We start from the raw sequence: 23,754 nt of genomic DNA, 5'->3' as shown, positions 1-23,754 counted from the left end.
GGGAACGTGCCTTATGTGGATCAGATAAGTATCCAGCATCAGCATAACCAATTATTCTTTGATTTGTATCTTTTGGATACAAAAGTCCCAAATCCGTCGTTCCTCGTAAATAACGGAATATATGTTTAATTCCGTTCCAGTGCCTCTTTGTTGGACATGAACTGAATCTTGCCAATAAATTTACTGCAAAAGATATGTCTGGTCTAGTGCAATTTGCAAGATACATAAGGGCACCAATGGCACTTAGATATGGTACTTCAGGACCAAGAACAACTTCATCATCTTCACATGGACGAAATGGATCCTTTTCTATATTCAATGATCTGACAACCATTGGAGTACTTAAAGGATTTGATTGATCCATATTGAAACGTTTAAGGACCTTCTCTGTATAATTAGACTGGTGAACAAAAATTCCACATTCTTTTTGTTCAATTTGTAAACCAAGACAATACTTGGTTTTTCCAAGGTCTTTCATTTCAAATTCTTCCTTCAAGTATAACATCACTTCTTGAATTTCTTTATTCGTTCCAATGATGTTTAAATCATCAACATATACAGCAATAATCACGCATCCCGATGTTGTTTTCTTGATGAAAACACAAGGGCATATTGGATCATTTACATATCCCTTTTTCATCAAGTGTTCACTTAGCCGATTATACCACATTCGGCCGGATTGCTTTAACCCATACAATGATCTTTGTAATTTCACAGAATAAAATTCTCTGGGTTCTGAACTTTGTGCTTCTAGCATCTTAAATTCTTCAGGGATTTTCATGTATATATCACTATCAAGTGATCCGTATAAATAAGCTGTAACAACATCCATTAGACGCATGTCCAAGTTTTCAGACACTGCTAAACTGATCAAATACCGAAACGTAATTGCATCCATAACAGGAGAATATGTTTCTTCATAATCAATTCCAGGTCTTTGAGAAAAACCTTGTGCAACAAGTCGAGCTTTATATCTCACTATTTCATTGTTCTCATTTCTCTTTCGAATAAAAACCCATTTGTACCCAACAGGTTTAACACCTTTAGGTGTAAGGACTATAGGTCCAAAAACACTACGTTTATTTAGCGAATTTAATTCAACCTGGATGGCATCTTTCCATTTTGACCAATCCTTTCGAGTTTTGCATTCACCAAAAGATTTTGGTTCATTATCTTCATTTACGATGTCACATGCCACATTGTACGAAAATATCTCATCAATATCTTGTACATTCTTTCGGTTCCATATTTTTCCAGTATTAATATAATTGATAGAGATTTCATGATTCTCGTCAGTTTGTGGTTCTGACAAAATATTTTCATCATCGTGTGTTTCTTCTGGAACACCATTTTCTATTTTCTGATCATCATTTTTCTCTATGTATTTTCTTTTCCGAGGATTTTTATCCTTTGAACCGATTGGCCTTCCACGCTTCAGGCGTTTTATGACATCATGAATGTCTTCATTTTGTTTCTTTGGAATTTCAACTCGAGCAGGGGCATTTACAGCAGGTATATATGATTTTGTTACCCCTTTTGTGTCTGCAAATGCATCTGGCATTTGATTTGCTATTCTTTGCAAATGCACAATTTGCTGTACATCTTTATCACATTGTTTAGTTCTAGGATCCAAATGTAATAATGATGGTACATACCATGTGATTTCTTTTTCGATGTGTTTCTTTTCTCCCCCTAACATTGGGAAGTTATTTTCATCAAAATGACAATCAGCTAACCGTGCTGTAAACACATCGCCTGTCTGAGCCTCAAGATATCTAATGATTGATGGACTATCATAGCCGATATAAATACCATTCTTTCTTTGAGGTCCCATTTTTGTTCTTTGAGGTGGTGCAATAGGCACATATACCATACATCCAAAAATTCTCAAATGAGAAATATCTGGTTCTTTGCCAAATACAAGCTCCAATGGGGAGTGTTTATGATATGCACTTGGCCTGATGCGAATCAATGCTGCAGCATGTAAAATTGCATGTCCCCATATAGAAATAGGGAGTTTCGTTCTCATAATCATTGGTCTAGCAATCAACTGCAGACGTTTAATCAATGATTCAGCTAATCCATTTTGTGTATGAACATGAGCTACAGGATGTTCAACAGTAATTCCCATCGACATACAATAGTCGTTAAAAGTCTGGGAAGTAAATTCTCCAGCATTATCAAGTCTTATTTTCTTGATCGTATATTCGGGAAATTGATTCCGCAATTTTATTATTTGAGCCATCAATTTTGCAAATGCCACATTCCGAGTGGACAATAAACATACATGTGACCATCTGCTAGAGGCATCGATCAATACCATAAAGTATCGAAATGGTCCACATGGTGGATGAATTGGCCCACAAATATCACCTTGAATACGTTCAAGAAATATGGGTGATTCCTTTTGGATTTTAGCTGGTGATGGTCTTATAATAAGTTTCCCCAGAGAACATGCTTTACACTGAAACTTATTATTCTGAAAGATCTTCTGGTCTTTCAGTGGATGACCACTTGTATTTTCTATAATCCTTCGCATCATTATTGAACCAGGATGTCCCAATCGATCATGCCAATTTGTTAGTATTGAAGAATTTCCAATAACCATATTTGATTCGATTGGACTTATATGTGTATAATGCAATCCAGTAGGGAGCATTGATAATTTCTCAACTACATATTTCTTTCTTGATTTATATGTAGTAAGACACATATATTTCTCATTTCCTTCGGTTATTGTTTCCGTATCATAACCATGAGAATATATATCATTAAAACTCAACAAATTTCTTTGTGATCGTGGTGAATATAAAGCACTATTTATCAAAAATTTTGTACCATTAGGTAACAAAAATTGTGCTTTGCCACATCCTTCAATCAAGTCTACAGGACCTGATATTGTATTCACCATTGTTTTTGTTGGTTTTAATTCCAAGAAATATTTTTCATTTCTGAGGATAGTGTGCGTTGTACCACTATCTGGTATGCAAACTTCCAGTGCATTATTTCCATCTTTGATCATAGCATTTTCCATAATGATCTTCAAAAACAATATGCAATAAAATGAATTAAGAAAGATACATGCAAACAATACATGCAAAATATAATATGTTTTATAAAATAAAAATTACATTGTTACATTCTTTTCCCACCAGTACATTTAATCAATATCTTCGAAATCATTCAAAAAGTAGGCAGCATCTAAATTCATTGAACCACTTGCATGGTCAATGTTTTCAGTAAAATTGGTCTCTTTTTCTTTCCCCTTTATTGAATCTTTATAGAGCTTACACAGATGCTCAGGGGCTCGACAAGTTCTTGACCAATGTCCTGGAGTGCCACATCTATAACAAACACTCTCAGTTCTTTTTGGATGATTTTCATTTTCACCCGTATTATCATGCTGCCTCTTTTGTGGGTGGTTCGTGACGTTCCTTTGAGATGAGTTATTGAAATAACTATCTCTTTTATTTTCAAATCCACGGCCTCGACCACGACCGCGATCATTTCTACGCCCACGTCCTCGTCCACGACCTCGACCAAAATCTTGTCTATATCTTTGATTTTGGTTTTCATTTTCACTTACGACATTTGCTTCAGGAAATGCCGTTGAACCAGTAGGTCTGGACTGATGATTTCTCATGAGCAATTCATTATTCTTTTCCGCCACGAGTAAACATGTGATGAGTTCTGAGTATCTTGAAAATCCACGCACTCTATATTGCTGTTGTAGAGTTATATTTGATGCGTGGAATGTGGAAAATGTCTTTTCAAGCATTTCCATTTCAGTAATATTATGCCCACAAAAATTTCAGCTGTGAGACAATTCGATACATCGCAGAATTATAATCACTCACCTTTTTAAAATCTTGGAATCTTAAAGTATTCCATTCATCTCGTGCGGTCGGAAGTATAACTTCCCGTATATGCTCAAAACGTTCTTTTAACCCTTTCCACAAAATCATTGGGTCTTTTTCGGTCAAATATTCACATTTCAACCCCTCATCAAGATGTCTGCGTAAAAATATCATCGCTTTTGCTTTATCTTGTGAGGATGATATGTTATTTTCTTTGATAGTTTCGTTAAGACCCAATGACTCGAGATGCATTTCTACATCGAGGGTCCATGGCATATAATTCTTTCCGGTTATATCAAGTGCAATGAATTCGAGTTTCGCCAAGTTCGACATGGTGGTACTAGAAAATAACAATGCATTTTATTAGTTAATTTCCATAAATATGACAATACAAAATAATGGAAGAACGTAAATTACAAGTGCGTATACAAATAGAGAAAAAATATGTGTTGGAAAATCGCTGGTGAGTAAAAGACTCGTGAGCATGATGATCATAGTCGTTATGAAAAATATCCTTATAAATGTCATCATCTCCATCTTCGAAAAAACCGAGGATAAAATATTTTGAGAGAAAGAATGAATTTGGTGTGATTGAAAATGAGTTTGAGTGAACATATTTATAGGGCAAAAACTAGCCGTTTTGTTACCGTTTGTGACCGTTGGGGGTAAAGAAAAAATTGAGTATGTGTTGAATAAAAATTCGTGATAATCATGTAATGCATATAATGATAATCATAATTAAATAATTATGTATATCATATCACATTATTATAAGGTCAGTGTCGTAGACAGCCTTTTATATAATGTTGTGAAATTATACCAATATAGTTAGTATAAAGTCAGGTATAGTATATCATATCACATTATTATAAGATCGGTGTCGTAGACAACCTTTTATATAATAACATGAGATTATACAAATATGGTTAGTATATAAATACACAATAATATATATCATATCACGTTATTATAAGGTTAGTGTCATAGACAACCTTTTATATAATAACATGAAATTATATATTAATATAGTTAATATATATATACATAATAAATATATATCACGTTATTGTTTAAAAACCTTAGAGGCTTTTATACTTGTCGTATCCCTTACCGGGAGTGTGGGATGTCGTCTTAACATCCTCCCAGGATTTATAACAAGTTTTGAAAAAAACTTATTTTTTCATAACATGATATTATATATTAATATATACACAATAAAAATATAAACAGTAAAATAAAAATTCTTACTTGTTGAATATTTTTGACTTCTTCTTGTATTTTGGAGCGTCGGAAAATATAGAGAACCTTCGAGCGATCGTGCTGATAACGTGTTGTGAAAAAGTAAAAATTTACGGTAAAAAGTAAAAACTCAAAAACTCAAAATTTATCAAATTCTACACTTTATAAAATTTTTCTCTCTTCACAATTGTGTTTTTCTACACAAATGGAGAGACCTATTTATAGATCTCAATTGGAGATTAGTAAAAAATTAATACATCATTAATTACATCATCACACACTAATTTTCAATATTTTACAACTCAATTTTCAACTTTCAACCTTCAACATTCAACAATAAATAATAATATATATTTATATATATTTTCAACAAAATCTATCATTTTTCTTAAACAATTATAAGAAAAAAATTCAATCTTTTTAAAAGTATAATAAAATGAATTGTGATTTATACTCCTATTCTATTAATTAAAACTTCAATCTCGCATTCTTTATAATTACTAGTGAAAAATGCATGTAAAATATAAGTTTTTTTTATATGTATTTTTTTTTTGAAAGTAAAAGATGGAGTGAGTTAGAGGTTTAGTGAGATAGTGGATATAAAGAGATAATTATGAAATAATGTATTTTTGTGTCCTCAAATGTAGTTAGTATATGATGAAGATAGTATCACTAGAATTGTTATTAAAGATGATGATGATAATTATTTTTTCATGGAGAATAAGAGAGAAAATCTCAAATATAAAATAAAAAAATATTTGACGCAATAATTTAAATTAAGGTTTAGAATGCATTAATTATTCCATTTTTTTTTTTTGCATAAATCAATAGTGATAAATATATAACATAAAAAATTACAAAATCATATTTAATATAATTTAATCAACATATCTCACTTATTAAAAAATAAAGAATAAATCATACAAACATGAGATATAAAATAAGACAGAATTAAGTATATCATAATTTCTGAAGATTAATAAAAACAACTTACATGAAAAACGTAATCAAACGCTAAGCTATTCACACTAATACGGTCACACAAACGATGCATGCATGTATGAAAAAAACATCGATAGACAAAAATAAAATAAAATAATCAAAAGCTCAACTATTTCACCAATACGGTTATTAATATTATACAAACGATGCATATAAGTATAATAATAATATTTGAAATGAATAAATAGTATTAATTGAAAATTTGGTTCATACGTCACACCTCCTATCATATCATATCATATCATCATGTCTCTGCTTCTCCTGATTCTCTTCTCCGTCGCTTCACTGACGGCAGCAGAGATCCGCCACGCGGAGATTCGGAACGATGATCGGCCGATAATCGCCTTCGACGAGTTCGGGTTCACGCACCGGGGTCAGCTCCAGCTCAACATCACCAAGCTCTCGCTGTCCGGCCCGACGAATCCCGACACCTCCTTCCTCTCCAAGTTGGGTTTCTTCCTCTGCACTCGCGACGCCTGGATCCATGTACTTCAGCAAATCGAGGATTCGGAGATCACCTGTGCGTTGGGATCCGATTCAGTCAAGAAAGTCTTCACCTTTGATGCCCTACCCAATCCCATTCCCACAGAGTGGCATATGCTATACCCTGAATCCGATGCGGATCAGTACACTCTTGTCTTTGCTAATTGCCTTCCTCAGCTTAAAATCTCCATGAATGTGCGCTCCGCCATGTACAACCTGGAGGGCGGCAAGTCCGATAGGCGTGATTATCTCTCGGCGGGTAAAACGGTCTTGCCTAGGGTTTATTTCCTATTCTCCATGATTTATTTTGTTTTGTCTGCGTATTGGATCAGTGTGCTGTACAAGAAGAGGTTGACTGTCTTTGGGATCCATTTCTTTATGTTGTCCGTGGTGGTTTTGAAAGCGTTGAATTTGCTTTGCGAGGCTGAGGATAAATCTTATATCAAGCGCACGGGGTCTGCCCACGGGTGGGATGTGTTGTTTTACATTTTTAGTTTCTTGAAGGGTATTACTCTGTTTACTTTGATTGTCTTGATTGGGACGGGGTGGTCGTTCTTGAAACCTTATTTGCAAGATAAGGAGAAGAAGGTGCTCATGATTGTGATTCCACTTCAGGTGGTTGCGAACATAGCGCAAGTTGTGATCGATGAAACAGGTCCATTCGGTCAGGATTGGGTGACTTGGAAACAAGTGTTTTTGCTTGTTGATGTTGTATGTTGTTGCGCTGTGCTGTTCCCAATCGTTTGGTCCATCAAGAATTTGCGGGAGGCTGCAAGGACAGACGGGAAGGCTGCCGTGAATTTGATGAAGTTGACTTTATTCAGGCAGTATTACATTGTGGTGATATGCTACATATACTTTACGCGGGTTGTGGTTTATGCGCTGGAGACTATTACTTCATATAAGTATCTCTGGACTAGCATTGTGGCAGGGGAGGTGGCTACACTGGCATTCTACATGTTCACGGGGTACAAGTTCAAGCCTGAGGCTCACAATCCGTATTTCGTTATTGATGATGAAGAAGAGGAGGCTGCAGCTGAGCAACTGAAGCTCGATGACGAGTTTGAGTTGTGAGCTGCCCATAATGTGGAGGATATTTGGAGAAGAATGAGGTTGATGTCACATTTTGTACTTTTTCTTTCTTACTCTTTTTTTTTTACGTGCTTTTATATACGTGAATTGAATCAGTAGTGTAAAATTTCACAGGTTTCAAGACCACCTCTGTATGTTGTTGATAAAAATCCTCGAACCAGCAGATGATAATGACCATCGGTTTAATATGTGTGGTTCATCACTCGTCTCTTTTCCTTTTTCCCTTGTATGATGAGTTGATAAAAAATTTTGGCGTGTGATCTTTCCTTTTTGTCCACATGGTCCCAATGAGTTCTTGTTGCATATACCAACGAATGATAGTTTTTAAATGCCAGTCAAGCCAAAGATTGGAGAGATACACTAGGATGAAAGTAATCATCTGGTTTTTATGCACGAAAAATTCTGTTTTTTCTTCAAATTTATGGACGGAAATGCCAATGCCCAAAATGGCTTGTTTGCTGCTAGTGTGGCATATTTTGTGGAAAGATTTGAGCCTTTTTGGACTATTCATGAAGCTTTTGATTTTAGGATGGTGCCATAAAAGTTTCCAGTTTTTGTTATTTCTCAAATTATCCTCGGTTTATTGGTTCTCTATAACGTCTCTGTATGAAACATTGATTTGCAGGCATGCACTTAATACTCGAAAAGTTAAGGGTTTTTTTTTCTTTTTTGAAGATAAAAAAAAGTTATGGGTTTCAAAGCTCTCTTCAACAAATTTCACCTATTTTAATTTTTATCAAGTTACCAGTTAAATATTTCTACCATAACGTTTCCAATGAGAGAAATCGACTGAATACAATTTCAAACAGAAACTGACATTTTCAACATAAACTGAAAAAAACAATAGCCGAATTTGCTGCGAGTATGAGAAACACTATACAAATACAATTAAAAAAGAATATATAAGAGTTACTGTGTTGAAAAAAAATAGAAAAAAGAATATTAACAGTTCCTGTAGTATATCTCTACCGTATATGTACTAATTTAGGCGTAGTAAAACTACTGCCACCAAAACCTCATCAAGAAGGTTCATACTTCTTGTATATCTCATCATTTCATGCTTTCAGTTTGTGGCAGAAACTGGAATTTGGATTCGCCAAGGAGCCTGGAGAGTCTATCTCAGAAAAAAATTTGCTACATACTTCGAAACCAAAACATATATAGTTAATAAACTTACAGAAATCCACTAGACAAGGTTGTTTGGATGCTGGATCCTCCTCAAATGACGGTGGAACTTGTCCATACACCATCTCACAACTCATATCTTCAAAATCTGTACCATGAATGAAACTGATTATAGCTGCACAAACACACAAAAACATCCATTTGGGTTATGGAATTTCACACTGCAATTGAATTCCGTCGTGATTTTGTCATTTATTTCAAATTTTGATGTATATCAATTTGAGGCTGGCCTACTTCCCACAAAATAGTTTGAGCTTTAAGAAGAAATGGTTCCGGGCTAGGTATCATCATAGAGTTCATAAGTTCGAGACCTTTTGGGAACAATCCATTCTATGTTTCACTAAGTGGAGAACTCAAATACATTACAGAATCAATAAATCCAAGTCCACCAGAACACATGAAGGAAAGATGTAACTGACATACTAGGAGTCATGGTTAGTGGCAGGCCGAACTCGTTGGTGAAGAAATCTTGTGTAGGTATTTTACACATGTTTATGCACATTCCTACGCACCCACTGTTCTCCAGGTACCTTGATACATGGAACAAGTTAGTTGACATGAAACAAACCTAACCAAATTCATGCAAAAGCAAAGGAACAAATAATATACCTGCATTTCTTAATGTGGACTCCACTTTTTTGCTTCACTCCATTAACTTCCACTTCCACAACCTATAGCACGCACTTGTATTTTTATCACAGAAAGCTATATAAACCATGAATTGAGTCGACTGCTTTACTAGTTACTACAGACGACATCGAACCACAACTATAACATATAGTAATGAGATACAAAAGCCATTGTGCTATGCATTATTTGCACCAATCAGTTCCTGTAAAACATAGAAATTGCGTAGTGAAGTACTTGAGCATGTAATTATACCTCAGAGGGACCAACTAACCAGTGGAAGAAGGGTACTGTTATGGCTGCATTGAATTCTGCCGCCCACTTCGTTGGTGGGAATAATTTTCTGAACTGCAAAAGCAAAACACAATATTCAGAATACAAAATATTTTAGCCATCAATCTGAAACAGGATGCAATATAACTTATATAAGCAGGATCAAAAGTGGCATACTTGCGCAGGTGCACCAGGAGGAAGCATGGAAAGAAGCACCTCTCGCACCACTTGCTGCTGCTGGTGGCGCGACCTTCCATCCATAACTCTCTTGGACACTTCAACAAACGAATCATAATCATAATCCAACCACCCAGTTTCCTTGCTCCCACCTCTGGCGAATTTCGACATCTTCCGCGCAAACAGAATCATGAAAACCTTCTCAAACACCCCGTCATTGTACTTGGTCTTCTGCCCCATGGGAGCCGGTTCCCCCGACGCCTCTGCAATCCCACATCGGATCATGCTGACGCCATTGAAATGACTGTTTCTTCGACTACAACAGTGGCCAACAGATGGCAAAATGATAGCTTGGAAGCTTAGAACCGCCATTAGCTAGTGACGGTGGAATCTTGCGATTTTTCTCCTTCGAAGATGAAGAGAAGATTAGATCAGGCGTGTGGAGACAGTGACTTTGTGGTATCTCTTATCAAGAAAATTATGGCGATTACAGGTGCCGCGTAAGGGAACTAACTCTATAACTATTCATTGCACTCACACTCACTGATAATTTATTAAATGATCTGGTGTAATTGATAATTTGATATCCATTCGTTTTGAGGATTTGTATATGTTACTTAAATTAGTATTTTCATTTTCATATATAATTATATTGTTATTTATTTCAATAAATTTTTTTTACTGATTTAGTTTCTTCAGTTGAAAAATTATAATAAATTATTAGTCGCGTCTGAGATTAAAATATGAATATTATTTATTGTATACATATATTATATGTTTTTTTCAAATCATTTTAAATTTGAAAATAAAATGAGTTGTGTGTGTGATTAAAATATAAATATTATTTATTATATATATGTCTTAATTATTTTTTTCAAATCAATTTAAATTTGAAAATAAAATGAATGCACAAAAATAGATATTATAATGGATAAATAAATTTTAAAATAGAGATATAGATTTAAATTTGAAAATAAAATGAAAGCACGAAAATGAAGATTATAATGGACAAATGAATTTAAAATAAAGATAGAGATTTTGTTCTTTTTTTAAGGGTATTTTAGATATTTCGTCTTTGGCTTCATTAAATTAATTTTAATTCGGTTACTAAGTGATGTTCTTTTTTAATAATATAGTAAGATATTTTAAAATAAGAGTGATTTAATTTCCATATGTATAAAATCGGTTTGCTTTAGATTCTTTTACATATGAACTTTGAACTAAGCCAATTATATCGATTTGATTGATTTTAAAACCGATTTCAACTGTGATTAACAAAAACCAATCCAAGCCAACGGCTTGATTTGGTTTTTCGGATTGTCTAAATTTGTTTTAGTTTCCGTTCAACATTGTACTAAAATATAAAATAGCACAATTTTAGTACGGGAAGATGCTCAAATGGGGACACGATATATTGCACTGCACCACATGAACACATATTCTACCCATTTTTCAACACTAAAACCTCTTCAACCCTACATTAAAATAGTGCTATTTTAGACTACAGAGAAAAAAAAAAAGAAAAAAGAAAGAGCTATTTTAGTGAAGGGATGCTCCAAATGGGACGCTATTTTGATCCCCCCATTCCCTGCATTGGTAATAACTTCTTTTAATTACTTAATTAATTTTTTTTTCATGATTATAAATAATAATAATAATTTGATTTGATATATAAACAAACAACATATTAATCTATATTAATTTATCAATATATATGAAGGTTAATATTAATGTAATTCTAAAAAAATAATTTGTTTAAATAATTAATGCAACGATAATATATTCCCTGTCACATATCATTAGGCAATGCATATTTTCACATATATTAAGAAAGTGTTTGAGAAAGTAACTTTAGAATTTTTTTTTCTATATTACTCTTATTTAATGAAAATTTTAATATAATAAAATAATTATACAAATAGTTAATGATATTAATTTAATAAAGATAAATTGATAAACAAATAAGAGATATACATTAAATGTGAAAAATAAACTATATATTTAAGACGAATGAAAAAAAAAACTAATGAGTGAGACGAATGAAATATTATGCTAGATAACAATATATGAACCTCTTGGAACAATTACATTGATCAAATTAATAAATAAAAAAACCCTTTGTTTTGTATGTTCAATAAATTTATTATTTATTAGTTATAGCAACCACCTTTCAACATTATTTTTTCAATTTAAAATATAAAAAACTATTTATTTATTTATTTTTAGACGACATAAATTATTCATGGGGCGCAAAAATATTATTAGACAAATTATTTATGAGCGCAAAAACCTTTTTTTTTTTGCGCGGCAATCACTAGTTTCTAATTAAACATCAAACATACAATTTACAACAGCGATAAATATAGAATTTAAATTAACATATAATAATTAAAATTTATTTAAAAATTTAAATTTGATTATAATTGCATTTATTAATAAAAAACCATATGGTTGCCCATATTATATAATGTACAATCCAATAGTTTAAACTATATCAGTATATTTTATTTGGCTTGGATATGTCACCTGCTAAGTATGTGTGTGCGCTCAGTGGATTTTTGCATTTGCCTCCTCATGTTTGAGAGTGTAAAAAAAGAACACTAGACATACACCAGTCATACTTGCAAATCTCTCATCCGGCAATCCGATCCCGACAAGAAACACGTTTACACAGCCGCGAGCAAGCAGACCCCAACCTAATTCCATCCAACTGTAATGTTTTGTTTTTCTTCCGCTAACTAGCTCAATTTGGAAGCTAAAATACATTTAAACTACAAAATCATTGAGCATCAGATGCTTCTAGACTCGGCGGAAGCGGGTCATCAACAACCCTTCTTGGCTTCCAGTCAGATTCTTCCCTAGGTTGTCTCAAGGCAACAAATGGAAGAGCATCACTGCATGATTGGTATATATGACATGCCCATGGATACGACTCAGGTGCAGACCAAACCTTTTGGTCTTCAAATGTAGTTTCCTCCACAAGATGTTCAGAGATGCAGTGCACCAAGTCCAGTTCTGGCTCTGCATAATTTTGTACGGCAACACATCCAAGTGATATATAACCCTCAGGCGCACGTGGTAGCCAAATTGATACAGGACTTTTGTAGTCATCTAAGCAATTTCTCCACACCTGCACAAAGAAGGTTTTTGGAATTGTAAAGCTCCAGCCATCATCAGAAAATAAAATACATCGTTCACGGTCATCTGATAACAGTTCAGGCAGAAGAAAACCTTACAGTCCTCCGATCCCAAGCAATAGCTAACATAGTTAAAGAACGACCAGAAACAAAAGCTATTTCGTCTTAATCAAAAGTCTAAGTTATATGATCTTCTGAATACAAACGCGCTAGAGAAAGCTGGAATTTCCTAGGGTAATCAAGGCCAAAACACGGATGCTTGGCATAAGGTTTGGAGATATGAATACCCACCAAAGAGATTACATCAAACCAGTCAGAGATACTGTTAGGGAACCGATTACTATTGGGCCTAGATCCAAATAGGCCCAAGAGTAAATAGGCCTTAGAAGCCTCTAGAGAGAAGTAAATAAGAATGTGAAGAAGGGAAGTTGTTAGTCATTCGATTATTGTTCTTATTTTGTAACTAGCTTTTGCTAGGGGATACTAGCATTTTTGCTAGAGGATACAAGTCTATATTGAATTTGCAATATAATTTCAATACTAAATTCTGGTTGCTAACAGATACTGCCCCTCCTGTGTAAATCGATGGTTGGGAATATATTCTTAAAATTAATTTTCAAAATTTACATGTGGATTTAGGGCACAGGGATTTTGAACCTTTGATACCTGGCACGATAACATGTCAGAAATTAATTTTCCAAAAATTTCCAGCTAAAAAATGTCACATCTACTAATATCACTTTTAGAAAAATTTGGAGTGAATTTTTAGAACCTCCTGTGGATCGGATAATAACATCATTTCTAAGGACAGTCCAGAAAGGCACGCGTCTATGCTAAAACATTTACTGAGAACCAAGAAACCGAAAGACCATATAGAGAAACTGCCAAAGCATTGCTGCAAGCTAAACCTTGAGACAGTTTCAAAGATTTAAGCCAGCTAAACAAAGATCCGAGAAAAACCTTACCAGGTCATAACCAATTGGAAGAGCAAACAATTGATCAGAAAAACAATATACAGCTGCAACATTGGGAGGATGGCTGCCAAGACGAGCTATATCTCCAATTGCAATGTACCTGAAGTAATTACGCCATATTTGGATCAAGAGACATCAACGATAACATTGATGGCATCAATGGCATGCAAAATAATTTTTATTTTGATTTTAGTCATAGAATAAGAGAAACTAGATTTTAGACATTAAAAAAGACAGTTCAGCCAACTTAAAAAATATCGACACCCAGTGTCTTAAGTCAAGAGTACAGGATAATTTGTTTCAGAACTTGTCTACATTGTTTTGCTGACTACAGAGATAAGTTCAAAGGACTTGTAACAAACTCCTCGTAGTAACAAACACTTTTTCAACCTTGGTAAAATATCAAAATGCTGGCAAATAATTGCATCTAAACATTTTGTATTTGACTTAGCAGATTAAACCCAGATTCCAGCAAACCAAACTCAACAAATAAGACAAGCAAAAAATTTCAAATTAAGACATGATCAATAAAGAGGAGGGCAGGAAATGTGACACCGATAGTAATGATCCATTGGTACTTACCCTTCTGGACAAACAGGCCGCCAGACACTACACATTTCTCTGCTGTCCGAGCTCTACAAGAAAGGAAATTTATTTAGGAGATCTCGGTTTTCCAATGTTGCCACTACCTGGAAAATAACTGTAAAAACATTTATATCAAATAAATCACCTGCTTCCGACAAAGTGTGCAACGACCTTTTGATTCTTGCTCACTGCTCCATACCTTTGTAAAGTTGATACAATGTTTCACAAATCTCCACTCACCTGAAACAGATCCGGAAGAAAGCTCTGTTGATGTGATAATACCTCTTTTTCGTTTCTGAGGGTCTTTACCATCGATTTCATTCCGCGCAGAAGACTCGTGTTTTTGGCCTGAAGCAACCTGAATCATCGAAAATAACATTACATATAATAACTCAATTGCTTCTTTAATTTATATATCAGTTTAAGGAGATATTCACACCAGTACCATTAAGCTCATTATGTCATTCTGGTTTGCCTTCAACATCTTGCGCACAATTGAACAGATTTGAACTGCTTGTGGTTCTCCCTCTGGAGTTTCTTCTGTATTACATTTTATCACCCGAACAAAATTCTCAGCTCTACTAAAGCTTTTTAGATGGACTATTAGATGAGAAGGTCTTTGGTAACCAGCTTTCGCCAACTCGAGTGCCAAAATATTTTCCCATGGCACATCCCACATAATCTTGCATGGTTTTTTCTCCATCCTATCAGGAGCTGCACACTTCTCACATGGCAAAGCATGGAGTCAATAATAAAGTAAAACAAAGAGTACAAGGGATGAACAAGAAACTCAGACAAAAGAAAAATAATAATAACAAATAAAGATGAGTTAGTAACAACCTGCAGTAGCATTACTCGTCTATTGGTCACTAAAACAATCCGGTGGTAGGGTACCACAAAATGATCAGCATAGCAATCTGACCAGGCAAATTTTGAAGGCTCTTTGAATATTTCCGTGCATCCAAAACTTCGACTTGCTTCTGCAAGATAAAGTACCATCTGAAACAGAGAACTGGTTAAATCGTTCCCACTCCACTTTCAACAAAATGTTCCTGGCAGATTCACTAGAATACTAGTACATTTTTCTGAACTAAATAATAAACCTTCAGCAGGATCTGATACATGAGATTCAAAACTATTCATCAGAGTTTCAAAAACAATTTGCACAACTAACTACTCCACACATCTTTCCCAGAAAGTTCAAAAATATCCTGGAGCATTTGATATATCATGGTTGAAAATAAGAGCCACCGGAAAACTAGTCATTTTATTTGGCACCACAATCCAAAGGAGAAATATATTGAATTCATTATACTCATGAGAGTCGAAATTGTAAAGAAGAAAGTTATCATGTTGAATGACATTATATGGAGGATAAATGATTATTTTGTGTTGCATAACTTATTTTCTTTCTGTTCTTGATTGGATGGAAACACCCAAATGTGTTGTCAACTGTTGGACCGATTTCATTTTCGCTTGGGCCTCAAACACAGACCAAGCAGCTCAAGACTTTCCGGCGCCAGACATGGCAAAAATCACTCGTGGACATTACAACAGGCTGATAAAAAATGCTATGGCCAGACATAACCTCTAGAAGTGCACAATAGGGGTTTTTAGGGTTAACCCAAACAGAGAGAGAAGGGAGGAAGATTAGCAACACACATATCGCGATGAACATTTTAATACCACAATCTTGAGTTCGGTTTCAAAAGAGATGTCTCCTAATCCTGATTGTGGTCTCTACCTCTTGACCTAAGATTTATTCAGATGGTTCAGTGATTTGATTCATTCTTGGAATTTCCCAACAAATTTGAAGTATCTCCAGATGATACTAATGCTTATGAAAGTCCTCCACTCTGGTTAATAGCAAATATAGTTCCCTTTGAAAAATTCTGATCCCAACTAAATGTTGAAAGCATTCAAGAAAATACTCAAAATCAGAATAGATTATTTAATCAAACATCTTTGATGTAATGATTTACCTGCCCAACAGCTTCTCTCTCTGAGTACTCTCTAAGTATATTGTCCACATGAAATGCCCGTGGATTCCGTACTCTCTGGAGGTTTTTCTTGTTATTGAGAATTTCTAAGCACCTGGAACAACTCGCACTGATTCCATCAACAGTCAAAGAGAAGAAGTCTAACGCTCCACTCACTGGCTGTACAAAAAATCCCAGGAAAGCTTGTCCAAGTCCATGGGCTAGGCCAAGAAGACCACTTTGTCTGGCACTCTGCACAGGTTTCCTCACAACCCCTGACACACCAAAAGCAACACCCTGAGCAAGAGCTTCCGTTCCTTGAACAAGTCCATCACCAACACCTGTGATCCTTCTCGACCACACCTGGAAGCATTACTAAATGTCATACAAACGTTAGGTATATGATTGAGAAATATGGAAGCATAGTTACCTGCTTTGAACGAAGCTTTAAAAACTGCCCATCAGTCGATAGCTCAGCGAAACCTTTGCTAAGTGAAGACAAAGTGGAGCTCGTCATACCAAGTACATCTACTGAAAAAATTATATGTAATGGATTATGGATCAGATCTCTCCAAATACGGTTTCCAACAGCAGTAACAATAGAACTCTTCCTTAGAAATCTGTCTCTGTGCATTACTTTTCGAAGATGGACCTGACAGATATTTTCATCAAGGTTATGGGATTTCTAACATAATTCTAATTCATCACATGATCTGAACTAAATTTATGTTTTTATAATTCCAAATAAAGAAACGATATGAAAAGAAGATGATGTTTGCAGTCACAATATTTTCGGAATAAGCTTCAGATTGAGAAAGTACATTTAGATGATAATCATTGAAACAAATCGAATAAACAGAGACAGTGTAGACAACTTTGGAGTATATTAATTCTACAGAAATTTACAAGTATAAGTACCAAATTATGAAAACTATGTTTAATAAACAAAAAAGTTACTAATGCAATAATATTTTCACAAAATCTGTAAAACATTGGCAAATATAAATCGTTTTGCAAACAAAAATATGTTAAAACCCAAGTTTAGTCTGTATCAGGAAAACATAGAACATTAATTAATTTAAAAGGCAATTCTACACAGTAAGGACATCTTTCATTATAATACATAAAAAAAAATCACTCAACATATAGAATGATCCTTTTTTTAGAGCATGCTATTTTACTTTCCAATTATTGCAGGAAATCAAGATCACATATCGAGATTATTCACGACTATGTCCCTAAATGAAAAGCAATGCATTATTTTTTTTTTATAAGAAACACAAATATTATTAATAAAATATGGAAAGTAAATATTATTCACATATCGATTATGTGTTTATGCCAACAATAAGAACTCGAATTTCATCAATATCTAAAACAACTCTCTTACTAAAAATCCAAACAAATTCAACATGAGTTATTAGGAAAAACTTAATTTCAGAAAAATGACCAAAACTGAATTTTCAACTACATCTAAAGAGAATGAGAAATTCAAAAGCTTGCAGCAAAAAGGAATGTTACATCTCTTGAAAAAGAATACTCCAGTAAATAAAAACTATATCTCTAGTCCACCCACAAACAAGCAGCTCACACCTGAATTTTAAATGCATTCCCAACAGCTGAGAGTACAGGGCTCCATACACCAAGTAGTCCCTGTGGCCTTTGACCTGGTGCAGTCTCCAAAGAAACTTTTAGCCTCACCTCGGAAATGTCTATCAAGCTGAAAGGATATGGACAGAGTAACTAATCAGAACTCTTCTCAGAGATTTAGGAGATTTTGCTTAGTTTGCAGAAAATAAAACACATTTCCTGTTGAAAATCTTGAGTAAAAATGGAAAACAAAAATTTCTCATTGTATTAGGAGAGTCAATCATATCTTTTTATTTTTTGTAAATCCCTCAGATTAGGTTTAAAATCTCCTAGATAAGTTTTTTCCTTCTTAGGCTACTCTTCCCCACTCCTTTATATAAATCTACAGCTAATGTTGTTGAATAATATACACATTAATAAATGTTTTTTCTCTCTCTTTAAAAGGGTGAGGAAAAATACAATACGAAACTATACCAAGTTTTCATAATTGAGATGAAAGTTTTGGAAGCTATGTCATGTTCATAAATAAAAAGCGCACACAGATTCGCGGGCTATACCAAGTGCAAGAGAAGCCACATGATCATAATCAATAAACCAATCGTGATGCTAGCACAAGTCAATTCTTAGTGCTACAAAAATTGGGATGTCAGAATTTTTAGTCACCACCCTAAACATCGGGCTTTCACCATTATATTAGTACAGAGAAATTAGGTATCCAACAAGTATCATTGAAAATAGCAACTGAACGGTTATTCTTGTATCACATTCAACTGATGCTTACTCTACACGTATCTCAGGATCAACTTGAGAGACACTGGAATTTTGAGGAATGCGGTCTAATTGGAGTTTATTGAAGAAATCTATCAGAGCCCAGATGATTGGTTCATGGATGTTAACCCTCCAAATTTTGTCAGTTACCTGCCATAATACTAAAATATTAGCAACATGAACTGTGAGCTTATACTCTTCTTGTAAGTACCAGTTCAGTGCTGAAACTGAATCATGTTGGAGAACATTACTCGTATATAAACATATGGGTAGATCTGGAGACCATCAAGGTCTTCATTGCGTTTGGTTAAGGTCATCTTAAACACTGGATGATGGATATCAGGGGTCTGTTCAGGTGCCAGAAGAACAGGCATCACCGTCAAAGGGAGCTGATTGTCTAGCTGCATGTACCCAAGTATGAGCTTGAACCTGTCAAAGCAAAAGCAATCAATAAATTAAACCTAGACAGGAATCCCTAAGTTATCCATTACATAGAGAGAGAATATATTCTGCCCATTCGTGAAATTTTAATAGGAGAAAGTGTTGAGATGCAGAAGTATCTGGTTAAGGATGCGGATAAGGAATGCATGCTTAGCTTCCGCTTTGGCTGTAATTTCTTAGAAAAGAATAAGTACCATGCTCTTTTGATCTCAAAAGCCAACAGGTAATAAACACATGAGCAACACACTATGCAATTTGTCTACCAAAATAACTTGAAGTATGAAAATAAAAGCAGACAAATCAAAATAGTAGTGGAAGCAGCCCCAACTACTGACAAAACTGTCTTATGGAGTCCCAGCACAAAATGGCATAATAGTGTTGGTAGATAACTTGAAGATACTGAAACCTGCTGGTAGTTCCACCATCATAGCCAGTCGAATAGGATATGAAGACCCTCTCCATGTACAAGTAAGCAAGTTCTCTTGGTCTATGGTCCACAACAGAAATTCCGACAACTCCCAACTCTACTATAAGCTCCAGCGCAGACCTCTCCTCTGGCAACTTAGAGTGGATTTGAGAACCATCCCTCAGCCTTAGAGATCCACCCCCATCTGATGATCTTGTCACTAGCATACTTTCAACTACAAAGCTAACAACCTTAACCTCACTAGTATTTTTCACATGGATATACAAACCCGAGCTGCCATCTAGAGAGGACAACCCCAGTTTATCCAAATCATATTTGCAGACCACAGCATCATCACTGCCACCATGGACTTGGGCATCGATAACTTTTTGACCATATGGGTTTTCCCAAGAAAAAGCCGTTGTTGAAAGAGGCTGTAACTGAATCCAAGCATCATCCCCAAATCCAGTTTGGCGAAAGCTAATCGTACAATTTTTTGTTCTGTTCTCAATCCTGTTATGCAAGATTCATAATAAATCAAAATTAAAGATATGGATAAAATGCACAATACCTATTTAAATGTTATGTTTTTGTATTGCCAGAATAAAAAAAAGAACTTTATCTGTAATCTTAAATTATAAATATTTTATGTATTTATTTCATCGTCGATACACCTGATGGGCATTTCTAAAATTTAAATTTTAAGATCTGCAGCACAATATACAAGACAGATTAGATAATTGACGATACACGAAGAAATTTGTTGGCTTCTGTCAGATGGCAATTGCCCTCGCAGTGGACTGGACAGGGGTTGAGTCACAATCAAACTACAGGGCCTCGGTCATGCCATCAGAAATTGAAATTGAACAGAAAAATAGAATATAAAAGTTATCGTTCATGGCATTAAGGCAAAAGTCAAGTAATTATTTCGTAGCAGTGACTAGTCATACGGTACAGTTAGTACTAAGGAACAACCAACTGTAACTCAGCTTGCTCGCCTAGGTCCAGAATTTTAAAGTCCAAAGCTCATGAAAGTGCTTGAAAATTGGTCGCACAAGATTTATAGGCAAGGCTATATAATATGTTGTGATAAATTATGTTTTGTTGGCATGAATTTTATGGGTGAGATCTAATTTATTTTGATGTGTTGAGACCAAATTAACCCTATCTATACACAAAATTACGGCATCAAATTTTTTTTTTTTTGTTTCTTTACAGCGACCCTATCTTCTTTCCCATTTCTAACTCAGACGAAACCTCCAACATTCGTACTATTTTTCTCCATCTACTGCCATTCTCCACTATTTTCAGAAGCCTCTATCAACTCGTTCATTGTCTTTAAATTCTTTAAATTCTTCACCAAACTGTGAACCGCCAACAGTAGGTGGATTCTTTATTTAGAGTCTCCATACAAAGTGAATAGAACTCGATTAATGGAGAAACTTAAAAGCTTTAATAGCAAACTTGTTCTTCATTTACTGATTATTGGGAATAATTAGAATGCTTGTACGCTGAAGGGGAACAACAATAGATGAGTTGGTGAGGGAATTCATAGCAATATCACCGAGAAGCCTTCTCAACTGAAACATTGAAGGGGAAGGCGGGGGTTGGTGAAGATGATAAAATGGAATACAGCTCGCTTTTCCCCTTCACACTGATACCGCTCGCTTCAATGAGAGACCAGTTTCTCCCTGTACTGTTTGTCGGTTGGATCCAAAAGAGAGTATGAAGTGTTTTTTGGTTAGGTCAAAACAAAAATTGCGTAATTTCCGCTTACTATTTGTTCAAAACATAATGGACAATCCCTTGCCTATCAAGGTATATATTTTTCACCGTTTATGGTGCTGTTCTTGCAGGCTGATGAATTACAGGGGCATGCATAAAACAAGAAAAACACAAGTGAACTTATTGCACAGTTATCACCCATACCAAACACACTGTAATTCTAGGTGCAATCCCTTAATTTCAGGCACTGCATAACATTTTATCATTAATTAGTCTGTATACTTAAAAAATGATATTGACAAAGTATCTCTGTACAACTATATATCTTTTGCTTCCATCCTCCCCACCTTTTTTTTAAAGATTCTCTCTATAATTTTAATTATAGAGAAAATGTTCAATCTAAATCTAACTTCAGTTTGTATAAAAGCATCGATTTGACCCCAGAAAATAATCTGAATTTCCTGACAGATGCATGTGAAAGTTGAAATGGGCTTTTTTCCGGTATGTTAATTAGCAATAACACTCAAAATCGAGATCTCCACTCTGCTGGGATAAGACAGAGCTGCTGATTGGGGACACGGTGAGACTATGTGACTAGTTGGTGCTGGGAGTGGAGGGTGGTGTCACATTTATTTTTCTTTGTTTTTATGAATTATAGAAATTTGGTTAGCGAAAAGCTTTCATGCAGGATTTGTGACGTTAAAACCAATTTTGAAATGTCAATCCAGGCATTACAGAAAAAATCGGTAACATATAGAAGTACTCTGGGCAATGCAGGGAAAGTAGTTCAGTTAGTAAATGGAAAAGATCTAAACACGTACCTAATGGGGCCTTTAGCAGATCCAAGACGGAATACTACTATAAACCGAGAACCCTCTTCGTAACCTCGAATTTCTGTGCGCAAGAAACTCTGTTTACCGTCATTTTTCTTTAGTGCCAAAGTGACAGTGTCCTCCTTCACTATTTGAAAAGGAAATGACCATTCAGTATCATCCAATCGTACCTATACAAGTAACAAGAGTTCAGTTCTGGTAACTTATCATAACATAAGAGGTGAAACAACGATTTTTACAAGAGTAATTCACAATTTTCATACAAATTCTCCCGACATAAATCATTTCCTTTTCTCTTCTTTTTCCAGCCCCCAAAAAGTCGTGTATGAATATTTTCATAGGCAGAGTCCAAACCTAAAGGACTCTATAATAACTCCAGGGATGTCTGCTGTGTCATATGCACATTGTGTATGGTTTATTTCACAAATAACTCCAGCAATTTACTGGCCACCTTACATTTACAACTATGCTATCTAGTGAATGTTAGGGACCCAATTATTATTGTTCTTACTTTGTAACTAGCTTTTGCTAGGGGATACTAGCATTTCTGCAAGGATTTACAGAGTCTATAGAACTTGCAATATAATTTCAATACTAAATTCTGGTTGCTAACAGTGACAATCACGTCGTGCATATAAACAACCAGAAAACAAAATAATCTGCTCAATAGAGTAAAGTACTGCTATGCAGACAGAGCTCTGAGTCTGATTCGTATTTCATTGCTCTGCCCTCGACCATGTTTCTAGCAGTGGATTCATCAATAATTTCAACAAAAATGGAACTTCAATAGAAATATCTTTATAGTAACATTGAAACTTGTTGAAATATGTCTCACATCGATTGAATAGAGTTCCTAGGAGTTTCTTCCCCCCTTAAGCTAGCTTTTGGATTAAGTGAGATCCAATTACAAATCTTAACATGGTATAGAGCCCAGACCCACCGTTATGTGTTGGATTGCCCATAGTTGAGTCAACCGTTAATATCTCCACACTCCAGATGATCATTACTGAGCGTGTGTGTGTGGGGGGGGGGGGGGGGTGGGTTGCAATATGTTATACATCGGTTAGATAGAGTTCCCGGGAGTTCCTTACATTGACAAGGACAACCCTCCTCCCTTGAGCTATCTTTTGGGATAAATTTATGTCCAAGTCAAAATCTTAAAATAATTTAATATTCTTCATTTTGATTTAGAATAACAAGTCCAAACTGAAAAACAATAAAACGGAATTCAGATATAAACTTATAGCCTACTGCTTATTCAAAATATTATGCAAAGCTGGTATATAGCCATCAAAAGCTATCATCTCTGAATTAATTGGTTTACAAAGATTTCATTATCCTCTCAAAACAAGGTTATCGTGATGCTTTGGAAAACTGCACT

The 23,754-nt window shown here is 34.9% G+C and overlaps 3 protein-coding genes across 10 annotated transcripts in view; 1 reads left to right on the top strand and 2 right to left on the bottom strand.

Moving 5' to 3' along the window:
- Positions 1–6,307: 6,307 nt before the first annotated feature.
- On the top strand, positions 6,308–7,861 carry LOC140892539 (protein CANDIDATE G-PROTEIN COUPLED RECEPTOR 7). Its single transcript, XM_073301466.1, has 2 exons — positions 6,308–7,693; positions 7,788–7,861. The coding sequence occupies exon 1, from the start codon at positions 6,345–6,347 to the stop codon at positions 7,653–7,655; it is 1,311 nt and encodes a 436-aa protein (XP_073157567.1). The 5' UTR covers positions 6,308–6,344; the 3' UTR covers positions 7,656–7,693; positions 7,788–7,861.
- A 675-nt stretch (positions 7,862–8,536) lies between these two features.
- Positions 8,537–10,472, bottom strand: LOC140874715 (beta-carotene isomerase D27, chloroplastic). Of its 2 annotated transcripts, XM_073278076.1 has the most exons (6): positions 9,936–10,471; positions 9,741–9,833; positions 9,468–9,529; positions 9,282–9,388; positions 8,851–8,946; positions 8,537–8,778 (listed from the first exon to the last, which is right to left on the bottom strand). In XM_073278076.1, the coding sequence occupies exons 1-6, from the start codon at positions 10,305–10,307 to the stop codon at positions 8,729–8,731; spliced, it is 780 nt and encodes a 259-aa protein (XP_073134177.1). In that variant the 5' UTR covers positions 10,308–10,471; the 3' UTR covers positions 8,537–8,728. The 2 variants fall into 2 exon arrangements, with proteins under 2 accessions (XP_073134177.1, XP_073134176.1); XM_073278075.1 differs by having other exon boundaries at positions 8,537–8,946; positions 9,936–10,472.
- Positions 10,473–12,347: 1,875 nt separating this feature from the next.
- Positions 12,348–23,754, bottom strand: part of LOC140875202 (uncharacterized) — a 70,302-nt gene continuing 58,895 nt past the window's right edge. For 4 of the 7 annotated variants that reach the window (XM_073278814.1, XM_073278805.1, XM_073278846.1 and 1 more), the window contains 13 exons: positions 22,362–22,543; positions 19,816–20,328; positions 19,220–19,397; positions 18,982–19,118; positions 18,204–18,330; positions 17,041–17,262; positions 16,614–16,973; positions 15,472–15,630; positions 15,077–15,352; positions 14,777–14,989; positions 14,629–14,681; positions 14,038–14,146; positions 12,348–13,065 (listed from right to left, as the gene is read on the bottom strand). In XM_073278814.1, coding sequence (XP_073134915.1) covers positions 12,715–13,065; positions 14,038–14,146; positions 14,629–14,681; positions 14,777–14,989; positions 15,077–15,352; positions 15,472–15,630; positions 16,614–16,973; positions 17,041–17,262; positions 18,204–18,330; positions 18,982–19,118; positions 19,220–19,397; positions 19,816–20,328; positions 22,362–22,543 — 2,880 coding nt within the window. In that variant the 3' untranslated portion in view covers positions 12,348–12,714. Of the gene's footprint in view, positions 13,066–14,037; positions 14,147–14,628; positions 14,682–14,776; positions 14,990–15,076; positions 15,353–15,471; positions 15,631–16,613; positions 16,974–17,040; positions 17,263–18,203; positions 18,331–18,981; positions 19,119–19,219; positions 19,398–19,815; positions 20,329–22,361; positions 22,544–23,754 lie in introns of those variants that run through there. The other 3 variants (XM_073278820.1, XM_073278828.1, XM_073278837.1) reach the window with 3 other exon arrangements.

The sequence above is a fragment of the Henckelia pumila genome, chromosome 1, assembly GCF_033568475.1.
Source record: "Henckelia pumila isolate YLH828 chromosome 1, ASM3356847v2, whole genome shotgun sequence".
Classification (NCBI taxonomy): Eukaryota; Viridiplantae; Streptophyta; class Magnoliopsida; order Lamiales; family Gesneriaceae; genus Henckelia; species Henckelia pumila.
Note: the sequence above shows the minus strand (reverse complement) of the source record. Positions and strands in the feature narration are given on the sequence as shown.